The sequence below is a fragment of the Mercenaria mercenaria genome, chromosome 5 (genome assembly GCF_021730395.1).
Source record: "Mercenaria mercenaria strain notata chromosome 5, MADL_Memer_1, whole genome shotgun sequence".
In the NCBI taxonomy this organism is placed as follows: Eukaryota; Metazoa; Mollusca; class Bivalvia; order Venerida; family Veneridae; genus Mercenaria; species Mercenaria mercenaria.
This window is the reverse complement of record NC_069365.1, coordinates 12453752-12479629: the sequence shown is the minus strand read 5'-3', so window position 1 is coordinate 12479629 and position 25878 is coordinate 12453752. Positions and strand designations below refer to the sequence as shown.

Here is a 25878-nt window from a genome sequence, read left to right as displayed (position 1 = left end):
CTTTTGGTGAATTAAGATCATGGAAACCATAGTATATAAACAGCAAAACATTAAAAAATGGAACTCCTTAAGAAACAATAAGTTCCCAAACGTGGTTCATCATAGAATATCCCGAGTTTTGAGTTCTTATGCGTAAGAATATATCACGATGGCCGTAGGCCTGAGTGATATATTGTTTTGCATAAGAACGAAAACCTCGGGCTATTCTATGATAAATCACACTTGGGAACTTATTATTTCGATTCTAACACGACATACTAGTATCAATAGTGTTAGAAAAAAATGGTAACTACGTTTACAACCGCGCTACGCACCTGGATCGGATGACGTCATTGCACGTAAGTGGTAAATTGCAGAATAACCCGTGATAGATTTTGCTCTACATGTATGTAGGTTATTTGCTGGTTGTGTTAGAATAATGAATTAACGTCATAACTTTTAAAGAATGGAACTCTGTAGTGAATTAACACCAAAATAATGCAAAGAGAATGGAACTCCTTATGAATTTACCGCAGAACATTTAAAGAATGGAACTCCTTGTTAATTAAGACTGTGGAACCAATAGTGAATAAACATCAGGATGGAACTCCTAGTGAATTTACACCAAAACATTTAAAGAGTGGAACTCCTAGAGAATTTACACAAAAACACTTAAAGAATGGAACTCCTTGTTAATTAAGACTGTGGAGCCAATAGTGAATAAACATCAGGATGGAACTCCTAGTGAATTAACACCATGTAACTCCTTGTTAATTAAGACTGTGGAACCATCATGGTCAATTTAAAGGTGGAACTCCTAGTGAATTAACATCATCACTTGTAAAGAATGTAACTCCTTTTCAAATTAAACCAAACCATTGAAAGAATGGATTTGTTTGTCAAAGAACAACCCATCTTATTTGATATTGCTACTAAAAATGACCCTCACAGTATATTAACGCATTTTAACATAGGTCTTTACTATGTGTGGAGGAACCAAAATATTCAGAGATAGATGAAATGTCAACATTTCAGAAGAAAATTTCTATTATTCAGTGCACTTTCACAACTTACATACTCATCCTGGCATCCAAGTTTATGTACATACTGTACCTTTAAGTTTTGATGCACTTTTTTTAGCTCACCTGTCACAAAGTGACAAGGTGAGCTTTTGTGATCACGCGGTGTCCGTCGTCCGTCAGTGCGTCCGTGCGTCCGTATACTTTTGCTTGTGACCACTCTAGAGGTCACATTTTTCATGGGATCTTTATGAAAGTTGGTCAGAATGTTCATCTTGATGATATCTAGGTCAAATTCGAAACTGGGTCACGTGCCATCAAAAACTAGGTCAGTAGGTCTAAAAATAGAAAAACCTTGTGACCTCTCTAGAGGCCATATATTTCACAAGATCTTCATGAAAATTGGTCAGAACGTTCACCTTGATGATATCTAGGTCAAGTTCGAAACTGGGTCACGTGCCTTCAAAAACTAGGTCAGTAGGTCTAAAAATAGAAAAACCTTGTGACCTCTCTAGAAGCCATATATTTCACAAGATCTTCATGAAAATTGGTCAGAACGTTCACCTTGATGATATCTAGGTCAGGTTTGAAACTGGGTCATGTGCCATCAAAAACTAGGTCAGTAGGTCAAATAATAGAAAAACCTTGTGACCTCTCTAAAGGCCATATTTTTCATGGGATCTGTATGAAAGTTGGTCTGAATGTTCATCTTGATGATATCTAGGTCAAGTTCGAAACTGGGTCACCTGCGGTCAAAAACTAGGTCAGTAGGTCTAAAAATAGAAAAACCTTGTGACCTCTCTAGAGGCCATATATTTCATGAGATCTTCATGAAAATTGGTCAGAATGTTCACCTTGATGATATCTAGGTCAAGTTCGAAAGTGGGTCACATGCCTTCAAAAACTAGGTCAGTAGGTCAAATAACAGAAAAACCTTGTGACCTCTCTAGAGGCCATATTTTTCATGGGATCTGTATGAAAGTTGGTCTGAATGTTCATCTTGATGATATCTAGGTCAAGTTCGAAAGTGGGTCACGTGCCATCAAAAACTAGGTCAGTAGGTCAAATAATAGAAAAACCTTGTGACCTCTCTAAAGGCCATATTTTTCATGGGATCTGTATGAAAGTTGGTCTGAATGTTCATCTTGATGATATCTAGGTCAAGTTCGAAACAGGGTCATGTACGGTCAAAAACTAGGTCAGTAGGTCTAAAAATAGAAAAACCTTGTGACCTCTCTAGAGGCCATACTTTTGAATGGATCTCCATAAAAATTGGTCAGAATGTTCACCTTGATGATATCTAGGTCAAGTTTGAAACTGGGTCACGTGCCTTAAAAATCTAGGTCAGTAGGTCAAATAATAAAAAAACCTTGTGACCTCTCTAGAGGCCATACTTTTCATGGGATCTGTATAAAAGTTGGTCTGAATGTTCATCTTGATGATATCTAGGTCAAGTTTGAAACTGGGTCAACTGCGGTCAAAAACTAGGTCAGTAGGTCTAAAATTATTAAAATCTTTTGACCTCTCTAGAGGCCATATTTTTCAATGGATCTTCATGAAAATTGATCTGAATGTTCACCTTGATGATATCTAGGTCAATTTCGAAACTGGGTCACGTGCGGTCAAAATCTAGGCCAGTAGGTATAAAAATAGAAAAACCTTGTGACCTCTCTAGAGGCCATATTTTTCATGAGATCTACATGAAAATTAGTGAGAATGTTCACCTTGATGATATCTAGGTAAAGTTCAAAACAGGGTCACGTACCTTCGAAAACTAGATCAATAGGTCAAATAATAGAAAAACCTTGTGGCCTCTCTAGAGACCATATTTTTCAATGGATCTTCATGAAAATTGGTCAGAATTTTTATCTTGATAATATCTAGGTCAAGTTCAAAACTGGGTCACATGAGCTCAAAAACTAGGTCACTATGTCAAATAATAGAAAAAACGACATCATACTCAAAACTGGGTCATGTGGGAAGAGGTGAGCGATTCAGGACCATCATGGTCCTCTTGTTTATTTTCACTATCACTACAAATAACATAGTAAAATAGTGGATTTATATACCGTATTTTCCCGAATTAAGGTGCCCCCCCCCTCTTATTAACGCCCCCCCCACCCATTTTGGAGGGGAAAAAAGTCAACAAGAAGGGGAAAAAAATAACCTACCTCATTTTTATATGTCCATATAATATGTAATTTACAGTACTAAAGTCCAATGTATTAAAAATTAAACACACTTTTAAACAGTCCATGTACCCTAAGTCCAAAACATTTGTACTAAGTACGGTACGTATCCAATCATCATACAGAAAATTAAACGGTAAATACATTTTTGATTTGTTTTTACACCACTTGCACACACGCTTCCTGTCGACTTTAAATAAACTTGCAACAATGTGTTTACGATATACCCTTTTCTGCGGCAGTTTTAAGAACTTTTAAATTAAAAGCAGGCACAGCAGCGTGTCAAACATTGTGTATTGCACTATTAGCTACCTGCATGTACTTAGGAAAATGTTATCGGAGTACGCAGCTGTTTAGGTCATGACGTAATGTGTAGTGTCGCGAGCATGTCAAAAAGCCGCACATGGAATACACGAGGTACCGTATTTAAATGCATAAAAGACATACTGCATTAAATTGGATGCCAAATAATTACGTTTTGGGGGGATTAAACAACACAGAAAAGCTTGTTTTTAAGTTTTGTAAAAATTTTCTTTTTTATTTTTTTACCTCAAATAAACGCCCCCTCTTTGGAAAATGTAACGCCCCCCGGGGACGTTAATACGGGAAAATACGGTAATTATATTATTATACCAGATATATGTAGCACCCTTTTCATGATAAACTCATTCAAAGGCACTTCATTTACAAAGGCAGCTGCTCAGGACACCAAATTCATCCTCTACCCATACAGATACAGAGCGATTTGACTAGAGGGACAGATCCAGAGAAACCACCAGAACAGAGAGAGATAAATCCTTTAGATACAGACATGTCTGACTTACTCAGCCTAGCTCTTTGCTTATAGACATACTAGTTCTTTAAAATGCCCAGTGTGTAGCACCAATACATGTGAAGCAGCTTTCCTGGGAAGACCCAGTACTGGCCTCTTAGTTAGGCAGGAGACACTAAAGAGCATCTCAGAAATTGCAAGTGCCTGGAGTGGGATTTGAATGCCGGACCTCTAGATTGACAGTCAAGCATGTTACCACTAGACCAGGACTACTATGCTTCAGACTTAAAATGTTAATGTTGTTGTTCCGCATCACTAGCCACATCAAAATATTATGACAATAAATTTGGAACAGATCATTTTATTCATAAAATTCTGAATATTGTCAGTGTTTTGTACACTCCATTTTGTGAGGTTTAAAAACTGTTCAAGGTGAAATCATAATGTAAATCTGACATTCTCTTTGCAGACCAGATGATTATGTTTCTTACCTTTAAAGCCAACTTTTGAAACTTGAGACATCATGGAAGTAATACACTGCTCATAACAGTATTCATAGCAATATTGAAAAAAAAAACGTCCTGGAAAATAAGAAAAATGTCCTGCAGAACTCGTTAAAAAGTCCTGATATTTTTGTTTGTTCAGTCTGTATGAACCCTGAATTTGATGGCAAGGTCTAGCCACATGTCCAAAACACTTCCTGCATTTTATTTGCAATGTATACATATTGAAATTTATTTTGGTTCATGTTGAATTATGTTAAGCCTACACATAATAAATAAAAGACAATTATTGGGCACGCTGTCTCATCTGACAGCTCATCTTTCATGTTGTGGACAGTACAATATAGCTTGCACACTTTCCAGGTTATGTGCTGCCATGGGAAGACAGTACTTATGAGTATCCAACAAACTTTGCTTCACCCCTAGAGATAGCTATTGAAGCAAGCAATGGAGCATCAGACTATGGTAACAAGTTTGGAGAGCCGGTCCTTGCCGGGTTTGCACGCTCGTTTGGAATGGAAGTAACTGCTGGTGACAGAAGAGAGTACATTAAACCTATCATGTTTAGTGCTGGTATAGGGCAGCTAGAAGGATCACATGTCGATAAACAAGTTGCAGAAAAAGGTAAGACAAAGACTAGCCGTTTATGAATTGAATTGGATAAAATTCAAAATTTAATTCTTGCAGTTATTGATGGTGAAGTAGGTTTTTATTATTCCAAAGCTCAAGGGACACTAGGTTGTGCTCATAACAGTTACGAACATTCATTATCAAGCCTGTTGTACTGGTTGGTGCCATTTATTTTCAATGACTTTTCACCATTTTTTGAAAAGGTTCTCCCACATTTGTTCAATTAGGAGCACTTGTCTCGTACTGATTTGTAACATGTACTTTAAGATATACTTTACTGTCTAAACAGAATAAGATAAGAGATAAAGGGAATGTGATACCTTTCATTACCACATACAGCCCATTTATCCCACCAGCACAACGTATCCTCAACGTACATTTACCGATCCTTAGGGCAAATATTTCTACAACCTTCATCAATAATACAAAAATTTTATCCGTACAACAAAGATCCAAAAACGTAAGAGATATGTTGGTTAGGTCCGACGTAATACATAATAAACTTAAACGGGGCAGCTATACATGTGGCAGAAATTGTATAATTTGCAAGCACATGTCTAACTCTACAGATTTCACAAGTACAGTAACTCAAGAAACGTTCAATATTAATGGACATCATACATGCACAACGGTCAGCGTGATCTACTTAATTACATGTAAGCTATGTAAGTTACAGTACGTTGGCCAAACAGGCAATACACTGAGGGAAAGATTCTATGGACATCTCGCCGATATTAGAATGCAGAACGACGTAAAACCGGTTTCCCGCCACTTTAATAGCGCGGGTCATAACGGTAACGCAATCGACGTCATAATCATCCAACAAACAGGACATGATGTCAATAAACGATTAAGAACCGAGGAAGTTTGGATAAAAAAGCTTAGAACTAAATCACCAGAAGGTCTTAATTTGCAACAATGACAGATCCAATATATTTCGCTACAAAATTAGAAGATTTAGAAAGGAAAAACAATGACAAGCCAGAATACGTATACCTATGTGAAATCTGTGGAAAAGAATGCACAACTAAACATCAAAAATACAAACACAAAAAAACCCATGAAGACCACAACATGAAATACAAATGCTCATGGTGTGAGAAATTATATGTCAGGAGAGACACCCTTAAGCACCATTCCACCAGGATACATGGTTTTGAGGAAAAAGAATTTGTGAAAGTCACAGTGATGAAACATGACAAAGTGGTAACCTTTCCCAGATTACAAAACCCTACTCACAAAACTCTAATGAAGACACCTAAATTTAGGATCATGCTGGGAAAAACTGGAATGCCGTATGTCAAGATGACACCCAAGATGAAACTTAAACTTAGCAGGAAGTCCGAGGAAGAACCACCAATCGGAACACTTATATTCAATATACCATCGCCCTTGTCGCCAATCCAACCAACACCCTGTTCCAGCACGGATACCTTATGCCAGGACGAGTACGGAATGTTCAGTAATGAGAATGAACAATTAATTAGTGTCAACAGAGTTTACGGAATATTTAATTAAGTTAAAATTATTTCTTCTTGTCTCTAAAAACAGACTCCTTTTACATTTGGACCGATGCCAACAATTTTTGGACAGTTGCCAGAACCAATCTATTTATAGTAACAATTTGTCATCAAAGTCTTCCACATTTTATATACTTCAGTGTAGAAATTTCTTTATATTTTATCCTGATGAAGGTCATTATATGACCGAAACCGGTAGATCTTATTAAATTTGTTAACCACACCCGGTGTTTGATGTGTTGTTCCTCTTAACTCTCTTTTATTATTAGTTCATTGATTTGTAACATGGACAAATTTATGACTGTATTATATTGATACAGAATTTAAAGATAGCAAGGCATTCAAAAAGAAAAAAGAAAAATGTGACTGCTAGTAAACTTTGGAGCATCTTTGCATAAAGTGGTTTATAGAGCTAAAATAGATAGAAGAAATATTTAATTGGCTACTTCCCATAACTGCTGTTTCTCTTAAACTTTGTGGCATCCAGGCACTTGTGACTAGGCATTCAAAATTCAGCCTGAATTGTATGGCTCAAACTTAGTTCTACCTAGAATATAATGGCACAAAAGGTAACCTTGATTGCATTGCTCATTGACTTATCCACTGACTCATTTTCAAAATGTTTTCAAAAGTTGTATTTCAGAATTTGATAGAAATGTCCCTGTATCTGTTCCACATTATACTATCTCAAAATTTCCATATGTTCAGCAAAGTATGAGGTACAGAATCAACTTACAGTAAACTTTTATGGGACTGAATGCTAAAGTTTACAGTTTGTATCAGGAACAACAATTCTGTATTAATTTCTATGATTGAAGGTATGGAAGTTGCAAAAGTTGGTGGTCCAGTGTATCGTATTGGTGTAGGGGGTGGCGCTGCGTCTTCCGTACAGGTTCAAGGAGACAACAAATCGGAGCTAGATTTTGGGGCCGTCCAGCGTGGAGATGCAGAAATGGAACAGAAACTGAATCGTTTGATACGAGCTTGTGTAGAAATGGGCAAAAACAATCCTATTGCAAGTATTCATGACCAGGGAGCGGGAGGAAATGGTAAGTTTCCTCACTATGATAGGTTGTTACGATGCAATTCCTGTATTTTCCAATGTTTTTAAAAGATTTACAGGATTGCCTGAGTTTTGGTTTTTAGAAACCTCTCAAGGGGGAGGTCATTGACTCTTACATTGTTTTGTACCAGTCAAACTGTGAACCAAAGTATTTTATTGGCCAGTCTTTGTTTTTATCATTATTTTACCATGTTTTGTCTTGTTAGGGCTGTGGGTTAGAAACATTCATTGCAGTGAAGAATTCTATGTGAGGAAGCCATTCAGCTGGCTTACAAAAATTCTGTGGCTACTTGTGCCCAAAATACTGCACTTAAGGACACCTTGGATCTACCTCCAACATCAAAAGCTAAAAGTTGCAATGTAACCTATAATTGTGTTCATGTGATGAAACGAAGAGTTTTTGTTGATTTCTGGGTTACTATATTCTTTTATAGAAACATTTTTAATACATGAAATCCTTTATATAATTTATTTGGTCTCCGGCTGAATGGTAATGCTTGCTGATGAAATCACATGTCCCTCACTGCTTTGGGTTCAAAACCTTGCTTGGGGTTTATACATGTAATTCTTTTAACAGAGGAATCCATCAGGCAGGCTTTAAGGTCAGTGGTTCTACCCAGGGATTTGCCTGTGCCTGAAACAATGCCCAGAGGGATGCCAGTGTCTATGTCCTCCACCAGAACTTGGAAAAGTCACCATATGACCTAAATTATGTCCAGCTATTACATTGTATTATTAAAACAGGAAAGTTGTCATATGACTTGGAATTGCGTCTGTGTGATTTCTTTCCCAACAACGTTAATAAATATTTGTAATTTATTACAGGGTAATTAGAACTATTGTTGAAATGAAAACTGTTGTCATTTTCATTTTAAACTTTGAAGTAATGTTATTATTTGTGTTTGGACACTTCTGTGTCCAACTCCTTCATTTGTGTTTGTTAATATTTATTTATTTGACTAGCAAATTTGTCTGTTACTAATCACTGGCTCTTTCCAAAATGAACATTTTGCCTCCAATTTTCTATGGAAAATGACATGAAAAAGGTCATAAGTACAAAAGTTTATATCTTAGTTTAGCATAGGTAATCTTTGTATAGAATGTTGTTGATGTGTACTTGCTAGGTAATGTATTGAAGGAGATAGTTGAGCCAGCTGGTGCCATAATCCGAGCCTCAGACTTCCAGCTTGGGGATCCAACCATCAGTATCCTAGAGCTGTGGGGAGCAGAATATCAGGAAACGAATGCCATACTGCTGGCACGGGAGCATATTCCATTACTGGAAAAGGTTGGACAGAGGGAAAGGTGCCCGGTCTCATGTGTTGGTACTGTGACAGGAGATGGTAAGGTAAGGAACCATTCTATTTTGGAACATACTATGAAAGAATCTTTGCAGTGTAAATTTGAAAAGACTAAAATTGGGAAATATTTGTGTTGACTTCAGTTTTACTAATTTTCACTTATCAAAATCAGTTAAATCATGAACATTTACCTGCATTTAAATGTGAGTGTTACCATGTAATAACAAGGGTAGTTGTGTGACCCTTACTATATCCGTATGTAAGACATAAATCTTAGTAATTTATTAATTAACATTAATCATTGTGAAGATCAATTACAAATTAAAAATGAAAAGATGTACAGTCTGTAATTTCCATTAACTTAAAAAGACAACTGATTCCAGAAACAACAGATATGTCTCCTATACATAACTTTGTATGATGGAAATTTTGTTTAAAGTTTTGCATGCAAGTTCATATCTCCATAGCATGTTTAAGGAGAGTGCAGATCTACGAATCATGGGGTTGTGAGTTTGATTCCTGGGCTAGGCATATGTTCTCTGTAACAATTGATAAAACACTCTTTGTTTGATGTTGTTTGTTCCTCCACCTCTGATTCACATTAAGAAGTGGAGAACAGGTTAGTTCTGGTACAGAGTGCTGGTACAGAATAAAGGAACAGTGGTTAGATTAACTGCCTACAGTTACACAACTGAAGTACTGGTGAAAAATGACACTAAATCAAAAGAAATAAAAACTCATCTCATTCAGTAACTACTGCATGTATTGGATTGAAATTTCTCACAAAGTTATAGTTTCTAGTAATCAAACATGAAATTATCAAGTTAACTCTTGATTGAATTTATACAAATTATTGTCCATTTCTAACTTCGAAAATTCAGCTTTAGTTGTGTATGCATCTATCAAGCTGTATCTCAGTAACAACTGTATATGAGCCGTGCCATGGGAAAACCAACATTGTGGCTTTGCAACCAACATGGATCCAGACCAGCCTGCGCATCTGCGCAGTCTGGTCAGGATCCATGCTGTTCGCTTTCAAAGCCTATAGAAATTAGAGAAACCGTTAGCAAACAGCATGGATCCTGACCAGACTGCGCAGATGCGCAGGCTGGTCTGGATCCATGCTGCTTGCAAAGCCACTATGTTGGTTTTCCCATGGCACGGCTCATATATTGGATTGAAACTTCACATGCTTCCCAGTCACCAGACCTACTGAAATAACTAAGTAAGATATGAATGAAATATATGGCCCTTTTACAACTTAGAAAATTTGTTAGTTTTGAGCGCAACTATCAAGCTGTATTTCAGTAACAATTGAAACTTCATACAAGTCATCAACATACTTACATACCCAAGTTAGAGAACTCCTTGTTGAAATTAATTTTGATTATGGCCCTTATTTCACTTAGAAGATTTGGTTCAAGTTTTGCATGCAATTTGTTATCATTGCCATAATAGAATTTTGATTTGTAATTAATTGCAATGAAATAATACATAAACACGTTAATTTTATGTTTACTTAAGCTATCTGTAGTAATTGTTCATATTTTCAAGTATGAAATTTGGGTTTTAGTATATCTTTTCAGAAAGCTTTATTAAGACATTCTGAATAATTATTTGAAAACTTGCTTTTGCAGTTTTCTGCTGATGGATTTAGCATGATATATCGTTGAAAAAGACGTTAAACCCGAACACACACACATATATGTATCACCTATATGCTCTTCTAGATCTCAAACTTGGTGTGCATAATGACTTCATATACAAATACTTTACTAATTTATGATGAAAACTTACACTTTACGCCTTTATAGTTGCTCTAATTGTACTGTTTGTTTCAGATCTGTTTAGAAGACTTTAAAAGACAAACAAAGAAGAAATGTACAGAAGAAACAGGCAGTGCTGTTAAAAAGCAGAAATTGGATAATGGTACATCTTTAGAACTTAATGGTGACATGAATGGGCATGACAATAACAGAGCCAATCAACAGACTACTAATGGTCATGTGACAAGTGAAACAATCAATGGTATTCCTTCAGATGGTCATGTGATAAATGGAGCAGCCAATGGCACAAGAGATGTAGATGAAAGTGGGGATCACAGAAGATACCCTGTAGATTTGAAACTTGAACATGTTCTTGGTAAAATGCCTCAGAAGGTATGATTTACCATTGATACAGCACTTAGTTTTGAAAGTATTTACGTTGTAGCTAATGACATTTTTGGATGATGAGCAAATACTTTCTGTGTCACAAAATTTTGCTTTTCTGTGTCACAAAATTGCAAATACTTGCACTGTATCTACATTTGAAAATTTTCAAAAATTTTAGCTAATGTTGTCTCCTATTCATCAAGTGTCCACAAGTTTCTCAGTGACGCTTTGGCAGAATGCTTTCAGACTCAACAGAAGTCTTTGTCATTTTTAGCTCACCTGTCACAAATTTGCAGAGTTATGGGACTTTGTTTTTTTTGTTACTATACTATATACATAGACATAATCTTGTGCGCACCATCTCTCCTCATCCCCTTGACACAATTTAATGAAACTTCACACAAGTGATCAGTACCAACAGTAGTTGTGCATGGGGCATGTTAGGTTCTTTACAAAAAAAATTTGCAGAGTTATGGGACTTTGTTTTTTTGTTACTATACTATATACATAGACACAATCTTGTGCGCACCATCTCTCCTCATCCCCTTGACACAATTTAATGAAACTTCACACAAGTGATCAGTAACAACAGTAGTTGTGCATGGGGCATGTTAGGTTCTTTCAGAAGAAAAATTTGCAGAGTTATGGGACTTTGTTTTTTTTGTTACTATACTATATACATAGACACAATCTTGTGCGCACCATCTCTCCTCATCCCCTTGACACAATTTAATGAAACTTCACACAAGTGATCAGTAACAACAGTAGTTGTGCATGAGGCATGTTAGGTTCTTTCAGCGACAAAAATTGCAGAGTTATGGGACTTTGTTTCTTGTTAACATACTATGTACATACAGTCTGCATATGCAATCTTGTGCGTGCCTAATCTACCAAACCCTTACACACAATTTAATGAAACTTCACACAAGTGATCAGTACCAACCCTAGTTGTGCATGGTGCATGTTACATTCTTTTAGATAAATATTCTGCATAGTTATGGGACTTTGTTTTTTGTTACTATACTGTATACATACAGTCCACATAATTATGCAATCTTGTGTGCGTCAAATTGCAATGTACTGTGTCAGTGCATGCTGGGGGTACATTCATCACCTTTAGTGATAGCTCTAGTTATGCCCCCCTTTGAAAAAGGAGGGGTATATTGTTTTGCAGATATCGGTCGGTCTGTCGGTCGGTCGGTCGGTCGTAATGTAGACCTATCCGTTTCCGGATGATAACTCAAGAACGCTTGGGCCTAGGATCATGAAAGTTGATAGGGAGGTTGGTCATCACCAGTAGATGACCCCTATTGATTTTGAGGTCTGTATGTCAAAGGTCAAGGTCACAGTGACCCTGAATAGTAAAACGGTTTCCGGATGATAACTCAAGAACGCTTGGGCCTAGGATCATGAAAGTTGATAGGGAGGTTGGTCATCACCAGCAGATGACCCCTATTGATGTTGAGGTCTGTATGTCAAAGGTCAAGGTCACAGTGACCCTGAATAGTAAAACGGTTTCCGGATGATAACTCAAGAACACTTGGGCCTAGGATCATGAAAGTTGATAGGGAGGTTGGTCATGACCAGCAGATGACCCCTATTGATTTTGAGGTCAGTATGTTAAAGGTCAAGGTCACAGTGACCCTGAACAGTGAAACAGTTTCCGGATGATAACTCAAGAACGCTTAGGCCTAGGATCACGAAAGTTGATAGGGAGGTTGGTCATGACCAGCAGGTGACCCCTATTGATTTTGAGGTCAGTATGTCAAAGGTCAAGGTCACAGTGACCAGGAACAGTAAAATGGTTTCCAGGCAATAACTCAAGAACACTTGGGCTTAGTGTCAGGAAAATTGATAGTTAGGTTGGCCATGACCAGCAGATGACCCCTATTGATTTTGAGGTCAGTATGTTAAAGGTCAAGGTCACAGTGACCCTGAACAGTAAAACAGTTTCCGGATGATAACTCAAGAATGCTTAGGTATAGGATCACGAAAGTTGATAGGGAGGTTGGTCATGACCAGCAGGTGACCCCTATTGATTTTGAGGTCATTAGGTCAAAGGTCAAGGTCACATTGGCCAGGAACAGTTAAATGGTTTCTGATCTTCTTGTCCAAAACCATAGGGCCTAGGGCTTTGATATTTGGTATGTAGCAAAATCTAGTGGTCCTCTACCAAGATTGTTCAGATTATTTCCCTGGCGTCAAATATGGCCCCACCCCTAGGGTCACATGGTTTATATAGCCTTATATAGGAAAAAACTTTGAAAGACCTCTTGTCCAAAACCACAGGGCCTAGGGCTTTGATATTTTGTATATGACATCATCTAGTGATCCTCTACTAAGATTATTCAAATTATTCCCCAAGGGTCAAATATGGCTCCGCCCTGTGGGTCACATGGTTTACATATACTTATTTACCATGTGCATATAATTTCTGTTCCTTGTGCAATTACTAAATGCATCAAGGGGGGCATTTCGTGTTCGACGAGCTCTTGTTTTATATCTTATTACCTCCCCTGATTGTAATCAAAATGGATTTATATCAGTAAGTACTTATAGGACTTATTTAAAATTCCATAATTGTCATTAGTTGGACTGAGACAATCAGGGTAGATAACTATGGACTGATTTTATGTCAAATTACCTCCCTTTATTTCAAATTAAAATGGATATATCTCCGTAACTAATGAAGATACTGATCTGAAATTTCATTTATGTCAACAGATTTATTTGGCAGATCCTTCTTTTGTTCACTTACAGTAATTTGTTTTTATTACTTCCCTTTTACGTTACTAGAAATAGCTTATTTTTAGTAACTTTTTTATTATTGGCCGTAGGGAAAGTCCGAGACCACTTTTCTGTGGTACAACATGGATGGTACCTCCAATTTTTAGGTGTATTTTGACATATCTGTACCTTGTAAGAATTTTTTTTCATTTTGGTTAAACTTCTTCCCATTGTTGTTCCTGTCCTTTGGACCTTCTTGTCCTCAAGTGCAATGATAACAGGTGAGCGATATAGGGCCATCATGGCCCTCTTGTATATTACATGCTTTCAATCATAAATTTTTACTTGCCCAACAGACAATTGACTTCGTCATTTAGCCTGTCCAGACTCACCTTTTATCTGCCCATGGCCCTTGGGCAGCCCTTAATGTCGAGTCCTGAGAAATACAGCAAAGTTAAATGTCTATTTTCATTTCTGTCAAGCTAAATATAGTTAATACTATAGCCTGTAGCAACATTGGCATTTCTTTCCTGACCAGTTGTTTATAAAAAATAAATTAACACCAGCTGAGTTTAAAATTAATCATTGTGAAATGTAGTGTGTAATATTTCCAAATATCCACATTGATGATACTAAATTTATGAAATGAGTCAGCATAGGATAAGGATAGATGGCAATGAGGCAAAGTGCAAAGAATCATAACCATAGCTTTAGTAATTTTTAAATTATCTCCCTTTTTGTGCTTTTACTGAAGAGAATGTCACAAAATATAAGCTTATGATAGATGGCAATGATACAGAATGCATAGAGCAAGAAGCTAAACCCTGTATTGAAACATTTTTTAATTAATTATTTTTAATTATTTCCCCTTTTGTACTTACTTTTTCTTTACTAAATAGAATTAAATTTGATGTAATGATAGATGGCAACAAAATGATTGCAGAGGGCTTAACACAAGAACTAAAGTTCTGTCGTTTAAATTATCTTCCTTATTGTACAGAACATGCAGGCAGAACCATTTCCATTACTGAAGGGGGTAAAATATAGATAGTAATGACAGGATGTGCAAAACCAGAATTTCTGCTTTCTTGATTACTGATTTAACCATGGTTCCACTGTAAAGTACAGTGGCTAGGGATATGGCTGTCTCTCAGACAGATCTTGTTCAGTGTAGTTGCATTTATTCCAGGTGTTCCATCTAAACCATGCACAATTACCCCTGCAACCCATGTGTGTAGCCTCAGAATTGACTGTAAGAGAGGTTCTAGAAAGAGTCCTCAGACTTCCTGCAGTGGCCAGCAAAAGATACCTCACTAATAAGGTAAGTTTCCCTTCATTGTATATGCATAGCTTAAGGTCTTACTATAAAGGAACAGGGCCTTCATTGCCAAGTGATTATTTAAGGTAGTTGACTTTGCATCATCTGCCCATCCCCAGTTTGGGTTTGAGCTACCCATGTCATATATGGATGTTATCCAGCTGGGTTGTAGTTCAGTGGGTCTACCCAAATGCCTGCCCATGCCTGAAATAGTGCACCTTGGATTTTTAACCATGAAAGCTGAACTGTTGTCATATATGTCAAAACTATCAGCGTGACATAACCCAACAAACATTAAACTTCTTGGAAGTCCTTAAACAGTCCTTTAGCAGCAAAACCTAGTTCATAAATAAGGTTTACACACAATTTCTTTTTATCCCAGATTGAATTTAGAATCCACTTATTGACTATAAATAAGGTGCTTAGGTTTTTGTCTTCCCGGATATCCAAGTTCACTAAAGGTCTGTTAAGGCATATCTGCAAATGGCATAGTGTGAAAATACCTTACAAAAATGTAATGAATTTCCATTTGTCATATTTTTGCCACACCAAATTATCCTCTTATATGGTTAACTGGAATATTTGAAAGTTCTGGGTTTTCAACCTGTACCTAATTATAAATAAATGGGATTATATGTGGTATGATAACTTGTTGGTCAATATTGAGCTATTCTAATATTTATTTGCTTTCCTGGATAGTAATCAATAATGCTGGTAGTTACAAAAACTTCTTTAGTATTTCCTGTAGTTCTCAAGTGGCACAGTAGAGGACAAGGACATTTTTTTTAAAATATAGCACTCTCAATTTGCTAGTTAACCTTTTAGTTCAGCCTGCTGGCGGCAAGTGATTCTGCCTTTTCGACCAGTGCAGACCAAGATCAGCCTGCACATCCTGGTCTGCACTGTTCGCTATTCAGTCGGTAAATTGTCAGTGAACACCCCTTTAAACTGCCCAAATTGAATGATGAACAAATCCATTTTAGAAATTTAGCAAGCTAAAGGTTAAATACAGTCTAGGGTTTGCAGACAATAGATTGAGCTCAGATATATTAGTTGTTTGATTTTAGTTTTAATGACAAATTAACAACTTCAGTGTTCTTGTGATTTTGGAACCTCGCTTGATGTGTAGAGTTCTATGTGTGACAAAGCCATCTGGCTGGTTTGTGGAAGGTCAGCAATTCTGTCCAGGTGCCCACCCTTGCCAATACATGTAGGTACACCTTGGGTTTCCTCCACCATCAAAAGCTGGAGGAGTTGCCATATGATCTAAATTGCCTTGGTGTGCCTCTGAACCAAACAAAAGCAAATATGAAAACAAATCAGTTCATAGTCTATTTTCTCAGCTATGTAATGATTTAGATAATAGAATGGAAACAGGTATGTCATCACAGATTAGTACTGGTCATCTTGCTGATTTTCAGATCGTCAGTATTTTCTTTCTTTCTTTCTTCCTTCTTTTCTTATCCCCCACTGAAGGCACACACAATTTCATCAGGATCTCTTTAGTAACCAGAGTTATTGCCCTTTAATTGTTTAAAAATCCACATATTTGTACATAACATACTAACCAATTGGTAGAATTTCAGTAAACTTCTTTCATTTTTTTCTCATGAACATTTATTATCAACATGTGAAGTTGTGTACCCACACCTGGTCATCCACACCGCCCTGGTCACTCCCCCAACCCCCACCCAAGAATTTTTTTTGGTCATTTTTAGCTCACCTGTCACAAAGTGACAAGGTGAGCTTTTGTGATAACGTGGCGTCCGTCGTCCGTCTTTTGCTTGTGACCACTCTAGAGGTCACATTTTTCATGGGATATTTATGAAAGTTGGTCAGAATGTTCATCTTGATGATATCTAGGTCAAGTTCGAAACTGGGTCACGTGGGGTTAAAAACTAGGTCAGTAGATCTAAAAATAGAAAAACCTTGTGACCTCTCTAGAGGCCATATTTCTCAATGGATCATCATGAAAATTAGTCAGAATGTTCACCTTGATGATATCTAGATCAAGATTGAAACTGGGTCACGTGCAGTCGAAATCTAGGTCAGTAGGTCTAAAAATAGAAAAACCTTGTGACCTCTCTAGAGGCCATATTTTTCATGGGATCTTTATGAAAATTGGTCAGAATGTTCATCTTGATGATATCTAGGTCAAGTTCAAAACTGGGTCACGTGCGGTCAAAAACTAGGTCAGTAGGTCTAAAAATAGAAAAACCTTGTGACCTCTCTAGAGGCCATATTTCTCAATGGATCTTCATGAAAATTTGTCAGAATGTTCACCTTGATGATATCTAGGTCAAGTTTGAAACTGGGTCACGTGTGGTCAAAAACTGGGTCAGTAGGTCTAAAAATGGAAAAACTTTGTGACCTCTCTAGAGGCCATATTTTTCATGGGATCTTTATGAAAATTAGTCAGATTGTTCACCTTGATGATATCTAGGTCAAGTTTGAAACTGGGTCACATGCGGTTAATAACTAGGTCAGTAGGTCTAAAAATAGAAAAACCTTGTGACCTCTCTAGAGGCCATATTTTTCAAGAGATCACCATGAAAATTGATCAGAATGTTCACCTTGATGATATATAGATCAAGTTCGAAACTGGGTCACATCAAAAACTAGGTCAGTAGGTCTAAAAATAGAAAAACCTTGTGACCTCTCTAGAGGCCATATTTCTCAATGGATCTTCATGAAAATTGGTGAGAATGTTCAACTTGATGATATCTAGGTCAAATTCCAAACTGGGTCACGTGCGGTCAAAAACTAGGTCAGTAGGTCTAAAAATAGAAAAACCTTGTGACCTCCCTAGAAGCCATATTTTTCAATGGATCTTCATGAAAATTAGTGAGAATGTTCACCTTGATGATATCTAGATCAAGTTCGAAACTGGGTCATGTGCGATCAAAAACTAGGTCAGTAGGTCTAAAAATAGAAAAACCTTGTGACCTCTCTAGAGGCCATATTTTTCATGAGATCTTCATGAAAATTGGTGAGAATGTTCACCTTGATGATATCTAGGTCAAGTTCAAAAGTGGGTCACGTGCCTTCAAAAACTAGGTCATTAGGTCAAATAATAGAAAAACCTTGTGACCTCTCTAGAAGTCATATTTTTCAATGGATCTTCATGAAAATTGGTCAGAATTTTTATCTTGATGATATCTAGGTCACATGTGCTCAAAAACTAGGTCACTATGTCAAATAATAGAAATAACAACGTCATACTCAGTTCAAAACTGGGTCATGTGGGGATAGGTGAGCGATTCAGGACCATCATGGTCCTCTTGTTTTTAAACAAACCTTCATGAATATTTATCAACATGCAAAGTTGTACCCTCCCTTCTCCACCCAGTCATCCCCACCACCTTGATAATGCACCCCCATTCCCCAACAATTTTTTTTATTTTTTTATTTTCCATCGATATTTATTATCAACATTTGAGTTTTGAACTCTCGCCCAGTCACCCCCTCTCCCCAACAACCCCACATGAAAAAAAAACAGATTTTTTTTTTTTAATTCCTTTTTTTAAAAAAAATTCAAACCTTCCATGAATATTTATCAACATGTGAAGTAGTTCCCGCCCCCCATGTCACCACCCATGTTTCAAATTCCTTTCTTAATTGTGCTCTCTTAAGGACATCTGTTCTTTTAAGTTCAAATGTAATGAAATTGTTTGCTTCTTAGTAACATCCTTAACTTTTTGCCCGATATATTTCTTTGCCATTTCTAACCAACCCATTTGCGGGGGATACCAATTAATTGAATTCACTTGTTAACATACTGGCCTGGTTAAGCCCAACGAAATTTTATTGCAAGGACTGCTAGAGATGCTATATGACCTGACTTATTTCTTTAAACCCAACAGAACTTCTTATTTCTGCAGGTAGATAGATGTGTCACAGGTTTGGTTGCCCAGCAACAGTGTGTCGGTCCCCTGCACACACCACTAGCTGATGTTGCTGTGACAGCCCTGTCATACATGGAAAAAAGAGGATCGGCCACATCCATTGGAGAACAGCCAATCAAAGGCTTGATAGACCCTGCATGTGGGGCCAGAATGTCAGTAGGCGAGGCCCTGACAAATCTAGTCTTTGCTAAAGTGTCTGATCTCAGAGTAAGTTTTTTTTTCTTAAAAAAAGGACATTTTATCTCTGTCTGTCTTCCAAAATGAATAGAAAAAATGTTTGCTTTAAACTTCAAAACCATTAATGCTGGCCTGTTTGGAAAAAAAAACATGAAGTAGGGCACAAGTCCACTTGTCAGCTAGTAAATACAAACAGGATCGGCTTCTTGAGGTGGAACTTGCTGTAGTACTCTTCCTGCAGGACGAGTGTGAATATTGCCTGCAACTTCAAAATGCATCCCATTTATAACTGTATCACATTATGAGAGCATTAGGTAGACACTCTGCAGTCTAGGTACTGGTATGTACCATTTTCTCCAGATTTTAAAAAGAGACATAGTACGAGGATTGTTCAAATATGAATGCATCTAGAATGTTATCCAGCTCAATAATGTGAAAATCACAAGGAAATTAAGATTATTGGGTAGATAAACATGTTCGCTTACATTGATACCACACCCATTAAAATCCGTTCACTTTAGCTGTGTCTGTCGCTTGCTAAACATTGCCTACTTGTGTATACTAATACAAAAATGGTTGGAAGAAGGTCAGCGTACGCCGTTAAAATACGGTCCTATATTAAGAATCATATTCTTGGCATAGGATGTAAAGACATTTTTGATGAAATATGTTCTGTTTATGGGCATAATGAAATGTCTTTTTCGACAGTTATTCGTTGGTTTAAGAAATTCAAATGTTGGTTAGTTTCAACAGAAGATGAACCACATGGCTGTCGGCCGAAAACAGCAACGTCTGCCAAGATGGTCTACTGATGCAAGATACACCGCTAGGCAAATAGCTAGTATGGTTGGCATCTCGTTAGGAGCTGCTCATACAATTCTGAAACGTAATTTGAAAATGAGAAAGATCTGTGCTAGATGGATTTCCCATCTGTTGACAGATGAGCAGAAAAAAGGCACGCGTGCAATGCGCAAAATTGTTGCTTTAACAGTTTCCAAATTACAATGCACGGTCTTTCGCAAATGTCGTCACTGGTGACGAGACATGGGTTCACTTTTTTGAGCCCAAACGAAAGATTCAGAACAAAGTATGGGCAACAAAGTCTGGCAAAAGACCATGCATTGCAAAGCGGACCATGAGTGTCAAGAAGGTAATGTATGCCATATTCTTCACAACTCAGGGTCCTGCCATTCAGGTTGCTGTACCTAAAGGCAAATCTGTAAATGCGAAGTTTTACAAGACTAAAGTTCTTCGAAAACTGAAGAAATATTTCAAAAATCGAAGACCCGCAACTGGTTTGGCCAATGTTAGATTGCTACATGACAATGCGTCATCGCACAAGGCGTCTATTGTACAAGACTTTCTGAAGCAGGAAAAGGTTGTGCTCCCTCACCCTCCTTATTCGCCTGACCTTGCCCCGTGTGACTTCTTTTTGTTCCCAAGGCTCAAAAAATACCTTTCTGGTCGAAAATTTGTGCAGTGCAAACACCTCGGTTCTGCAATATTCCAGTGTCTTCATAGTATACCTAGAAAAGACTATGAAAATGCCTTCAAGGATTGGATTAGAAGACTGAAACTTTTCATATCTGTTGGAGGTGAATACTTCGTGGGGACCAAATAAAATTTTCATTGAAATCTATCAAGGATACATTTTTATGTGCTTAGATGCATTCATATTTGAACAATCCTCGTAGATCTAGATAAAAATAATATTTCCTTAGCGAATTGCAGGGTGAGTACAAATCGCAGCAGGACAGTTAAAAATTATAAGCAGCTGGTCTTGCAGGACAACTTATTTTCAGTTTGTTGAGCCGTCTTGTCCATCTGATTTTGGGTCATGCCTAGTGATTCTGACCTGATATGTCATGTGTTATGTGTACAATGATGATCAACAGATTGAGTTTTACTTTGGGTCCAGTTGGATAATCGTTAGTAGAGTTGTGGCCCATGCATATTGTATTTTTAGGGGGTTCAAAAGTTTCTTTTAGCATGCAGTTTTGATGATGTGATACATGTATAATGTTCTCTTGTTAAAGTCAGCAGAAATTTTGATTATATTTTCTGAATGATATGTAAGATTACATATTAAACATAGTATAAAGTTTAGAAAATGTATCTGCTTGCAAGTTAATATTTCAAAAGAGATTTGATAGCCCTGAAATGCAATAATTTCATGATGGTACAGTTAAAGCAGTTTTGTCTGTAAATATTTGTCTTACAAAGAGATATCGGTTACTTGCCGTGTATTTAACAGAGTTTCATTGCATTGCTAATGATTAGAAATGTGAAAAACTCTGAAAGAAAAATAAATGAACAAGTAAAAAACGTCGTTGGAAATACTATCTCTAACTAATGCTGCACTGTTTCCATACAGGATGTGAAATGTAGTGGTAACTGGATGTGGCCCGCCAAACTACCTGGTGAAGGAGCCGGCCTGGTGGATGCTTGTCGTGCAATGTGTGATGTGATGGGGAAACTGGGTATTGCCGTTGATGGAGGGAAGGACTCTCTCAGTATGGCTGCACGCGTTGGTGACAAGACAGTTAAGGCTCCAGGTGTGTTTCTTTTCCACTCTTATTGGATGATCACAGTGTTACTTGATGCAAGTGAAAGTTGTTGTGAGCGAAGTATTACTGGGAATGCTGCGATGTAGGCGAGGCTTTGTACGAGAGCAGTATGGGATTGACATACCAAATGTAGCACCATGATAATTGTAACTGAAGTGGGTGTAGTACATAGTAAGTTGAATAGTGTTAATATTCTTGTAGAGATTACAGGGTAAAGTATTGTTGTCTCAGTAAGGATTGGAAAAATGTGAAACAGTCAAAGTACTGAATGTAGCAAACAATTAAAAAGGAAAGGCTTAGTATGAAAGAGAAAAAGTGAAAAGTCAGATATTACACCAGATCTCATTTGACATGCTATATTGTAGGTACTCTGGTGATCTCGGCCTATGTGGGTTGTCCAGATATTACACAAACAGTTACACCAGATCTCAAAACACCAGGAGGAAAAGGTACATTTTCAACTTGGTATTCCCAAAGTTTAGCAGACTTAATTGATTTGAAGTGAAGTATATTTGAAATATGTCCTGTTTGAAACTGTATTGCCAAAAATGTTAGAATTTAATGAAATTATAAATTTAAGGCCTCCTTGGTCGAGTACCGCGGTAGTTAAGGTCTCTGATCACAAGTTAGTTTGCCGTCGCTGCTATTGAGTTGAAACCTGGCTTGGAGAGTAGAATTCTTTCATTAAGGTTAAGGAAGCCATCTAGCTGACTTGTTAGTCAGAAATAATCCTTTTACAACCAACAGCTGGAAAGTGGCCATATGACCTGAAATTGTGTCGTCGTGACAATAAACAAAAAAAGAAAAGATGTAAACAAATTATAGATGGCATCTAGAGACTGTAGCTGCTTTAAAGATTACCTTGGTAGCCTAATGGCAGAGTTAGGACATGGGTTCGCTGCCTTGCTGCAACGTGCCAAAGAGGTGTAAAATGGTACTGATACCTTCCTTGCTTGTTGCTCAACAGCAAGAGGATAGTTCTAGAACTGGTCAGGCCAGTGTCCATATAATGTGAAAGTGTGTTAATAAAAGTTTAGAATTATTGGGAAAATATTATAATGGGAAATACAGATGAACATGCAGGTGTAATTTTCAATATGTTCTTTTTTCTGATGCTTATTTTATATTCAGATTATTATTTTGACCAAATTCACCATATATTTTCTTTATTGCTCTAATGTTCTGTTCCTTTATAGAATATATTCATCAGTCCAGCGTCTGTCCATGTTTGTTTCAGGTAGTATTATGTATGTTGATATTGGTGGTGGCAAGTGTCGTCTGGGAGGAACAGCATTTGCTCAGTGTTTCAAACAGCTTGGTAACCAATCTCCTGATCTTGACCACCCAGAAGTATTAAAATCTGCTTTCAATGTCACCCAGAAGCTTATTGAAGGTTTGTATAGTTTTTAGGTTGTCTAAACAAAGTATATGGTGAGCTAGCCTACACAATCTGGAGTCTGCATCTATGTCCATCCGCATAGATACCTTTGTTAAAGTTTTGATGCACTTTCACTTTGTCTGTGTTATTACTGGATGGATTTGCTTCAAACTTAAACTAGTTATTCCTCATCATCACCCACATCATATAACACAAAGCATAAATCTATCTTTTGTTTGTGTACACCAGTTGCCAGCAAACTTGGTGTGTGTGTAGCATTTTTGGAGACAAAGGTTGGGATTGGATTTGGCTCAGTCTTGGTCATAGTGCTGCAGCATTTCTTGTTTAGCAAAATCAAAGAGGGGATTGTGTCTGCTTTTTTTTTTAAGTTCTGTGTTCTATGAATCCCTGTGTCAACATTAGTCAGTTTGCTGCTAATGATTGTAGATGAAACTCATTTTCGAGTGCTGGAAAGTGATAAAAAGTCTTCACACTCTGGAGGGTCTGTTGCTTTAATAACAATTATACAGTAGCTAACAGTCACGTACACAGTCACGTACACACAATCTCATATGTGAGGAAAGTGACTCAGGAGTGGTAGGTTAACTGAATGATAAACAGCAACAAAGAAAACGTGAAATGTACAGATTTATATCTGCTGTTTTATTCCTCAGTCTGAACCCTAGTTCTTGGCATTGAAGATTTTGATACTACTTTGTCTTAAAGTATATGAAGAATAAACTGAAAGTATGTTGATCAAGGGTCAAAATCATATGTCAGTCTTACCGATAAGCAGTTTTGAGAAAATTTTACATGATAACCATTAATAAGCAGTAAGATCAATCCAGACTGCTCACAGAAAGACCACGGCTTTTGTAGTCCTATCATACTGCCGTAAGTCTCACACTTCCAAACCAGGGGTTGTGAGTTTGATCTGTGGTATGACAGCATTCTCATAGATGCTTTTATGCTGTTTCAATAGTTCCTAAAATATTCCACTCTTTTATATCTACTGAGAGCTTTGATGGCTTGACCACCTGGGAGCACTTGAGCAGGTCCTGTGGTCAAGGGCCACATTCCTGTATAGACTGCTAGAAACCAACTCTTTGTTCAATCTCTAACAACTTAAGAGTAATTATATATTCTAACACAACCTAATTCATTTTCCTATAAAACAAAGAAGGCTGAAAATTGTGTGTTATTATTTTGTTTGTTTGTTTGTTTTGGGTTTAATGCCATTTTTCAATAGTATTTCAGTCATGTAACGGCAGGCAGTTAACCTAACCAGTGTTCCTGGATTCTGTACCAGTACAAACCTGTTCTCCACAAGTAACTGCCAACTTCCCCACATGAATCAGAGGTGGAGGACTAATGATTTCAGACACAGTGTCGTTTATCAAATAGTCATGGAGAACATACCCCCCGCCCAAGGATCGAACTCACGACCCCACGATCCGTAGACCAACGCTCTGCCTACTGCTATTATACAACAATTAATTTTTCTGACGTCACAATTATTGTGTCATTGCGTTAAATGGCATAATGTCGCACTGGAAAAGAAACCAATAGAAAACGGGCAAATATTTGATGGAGGTCTTCAAGGATGTAGTTTAAAATCCTTCGTAACGTGTTAGAATCAAAATAATATATCTCATTTGGTGATTTGCTCTTGAATAAAATCATTGTTTGTCTTTCAGATGCATATTATTATATCAGTCGGGCTACACCCTCGTGATATAGTTCCTTCGCATCAGAACTCCAAACAATGATTTTATTCAATGGCAAATCACAAATGAGATATATTATTTCTTAACTGAACTTGTTTTTAAAAAATTGAGGAGAAAAGGTTTATGCTTGATGTTTAACCTCAGGTCTATGACTGCTAGAAAATTAGCATTTACTGTTACAAAATTAGCATTTTCTGTTTCAAAATCAATATTTTCTTAGACCGACAGGAATGGTAAATTATGAACAAAGAAACTTTGCAAATTACTATTTCAGAAAGAAAGATTGTAGCAGGACATGATATAAGTGATGGTGGAGTGATAACATGTTTGCTGGAGATGGCATTTGCTGGAAACTCTGGTCTCAGTATTGATATAGCCTCTCAAAGTATGAACTACTAATCATAGTTTCAACAATGTTTGAGAATTAAATTACTGTATGGGGTAAAAATGATAATGTCTTCATTTACTCACAGTTATGTAATTATGTCTCCCCCAGGAGACATATTGTTTTTGCCCTGTCCGTCCGTCCGTCCGTCCGTCCGTACGTCACACTTAATTTCCGAGCAATAACTGGAGAACCATTTGACCTAGAACCTTCAAACTTCATAGGGTTGTAGGGCTGCTGGAGTAGACGACCCCTATTGTTTTTGGGGTCACTCTGTCAAAGGTCAAGGTCACAGGGGCCTGAACATTGAAAACCATTTCCAATCAATAACTAGAGAACCACTTGACACAGAATGTTGAAACTTCATAGGATGATTGATCTAGAAGAGTAGATGACCCCTATTGATTTTGGGATCATTCCGTCAAAGGTCAAGGTCACAGGGGCCTGAACATTGAAAACCATTTCCGATCAATAACTAGAGAACCACTTGACTCAGAATGTTGAAACTTCATAGGATGATTGGTCATGAAGAGAAGATGACCCCTATTGATTTTGGGGTCACTCT

General features: G+C 37.3%; 1 protein-coding gene across 2 annotated transcripts in view; it reads left to right on the top strand.

Annotated features, from left to right (window-relative positions):
• The window catches only part of LOC123556470 (phosphoribosylformylglycinamidine synthase-like), a 141979-nt gene that overhangs the window by 97931 nt on the left and 18170 nt on the right, over positions 1-25878 (top strand). For both annotated transcript variants that reach the window (XM_045347215.2, XM_053542692.1), the window contains exons 9-18: positions 4826-5086; positions 7431-7661; positions 8800-9023; positions 10818-11135; positions 15046-15177; positions 19056-19286; positions 21631-21811; positions 22189-22272; positions 23061-23216; positions 25203-25313. In XM_045347215.2, coding sequence (XP_045203150.2) covers positions 4826-5086; positions 7431-7661; positions 8800-9023; positions 10818-11135; positions 15046-15177; positions 19056-19286; positions 21631-21811; positions 22189-22272; positions 23061-23216; positions 25203-25313 — 1929 coding nt within the window. The remainder of the gene's footprint in view (positions 1-4825; positions 5087-7430; positions 7662-8799; positions 9024-10817; positions 11136-15045; positions 15178-19055; positions 19287-21630; positions 21812-22188; positions 22273-23060; positions 23217-25202; positions 25314-25878) is intronic.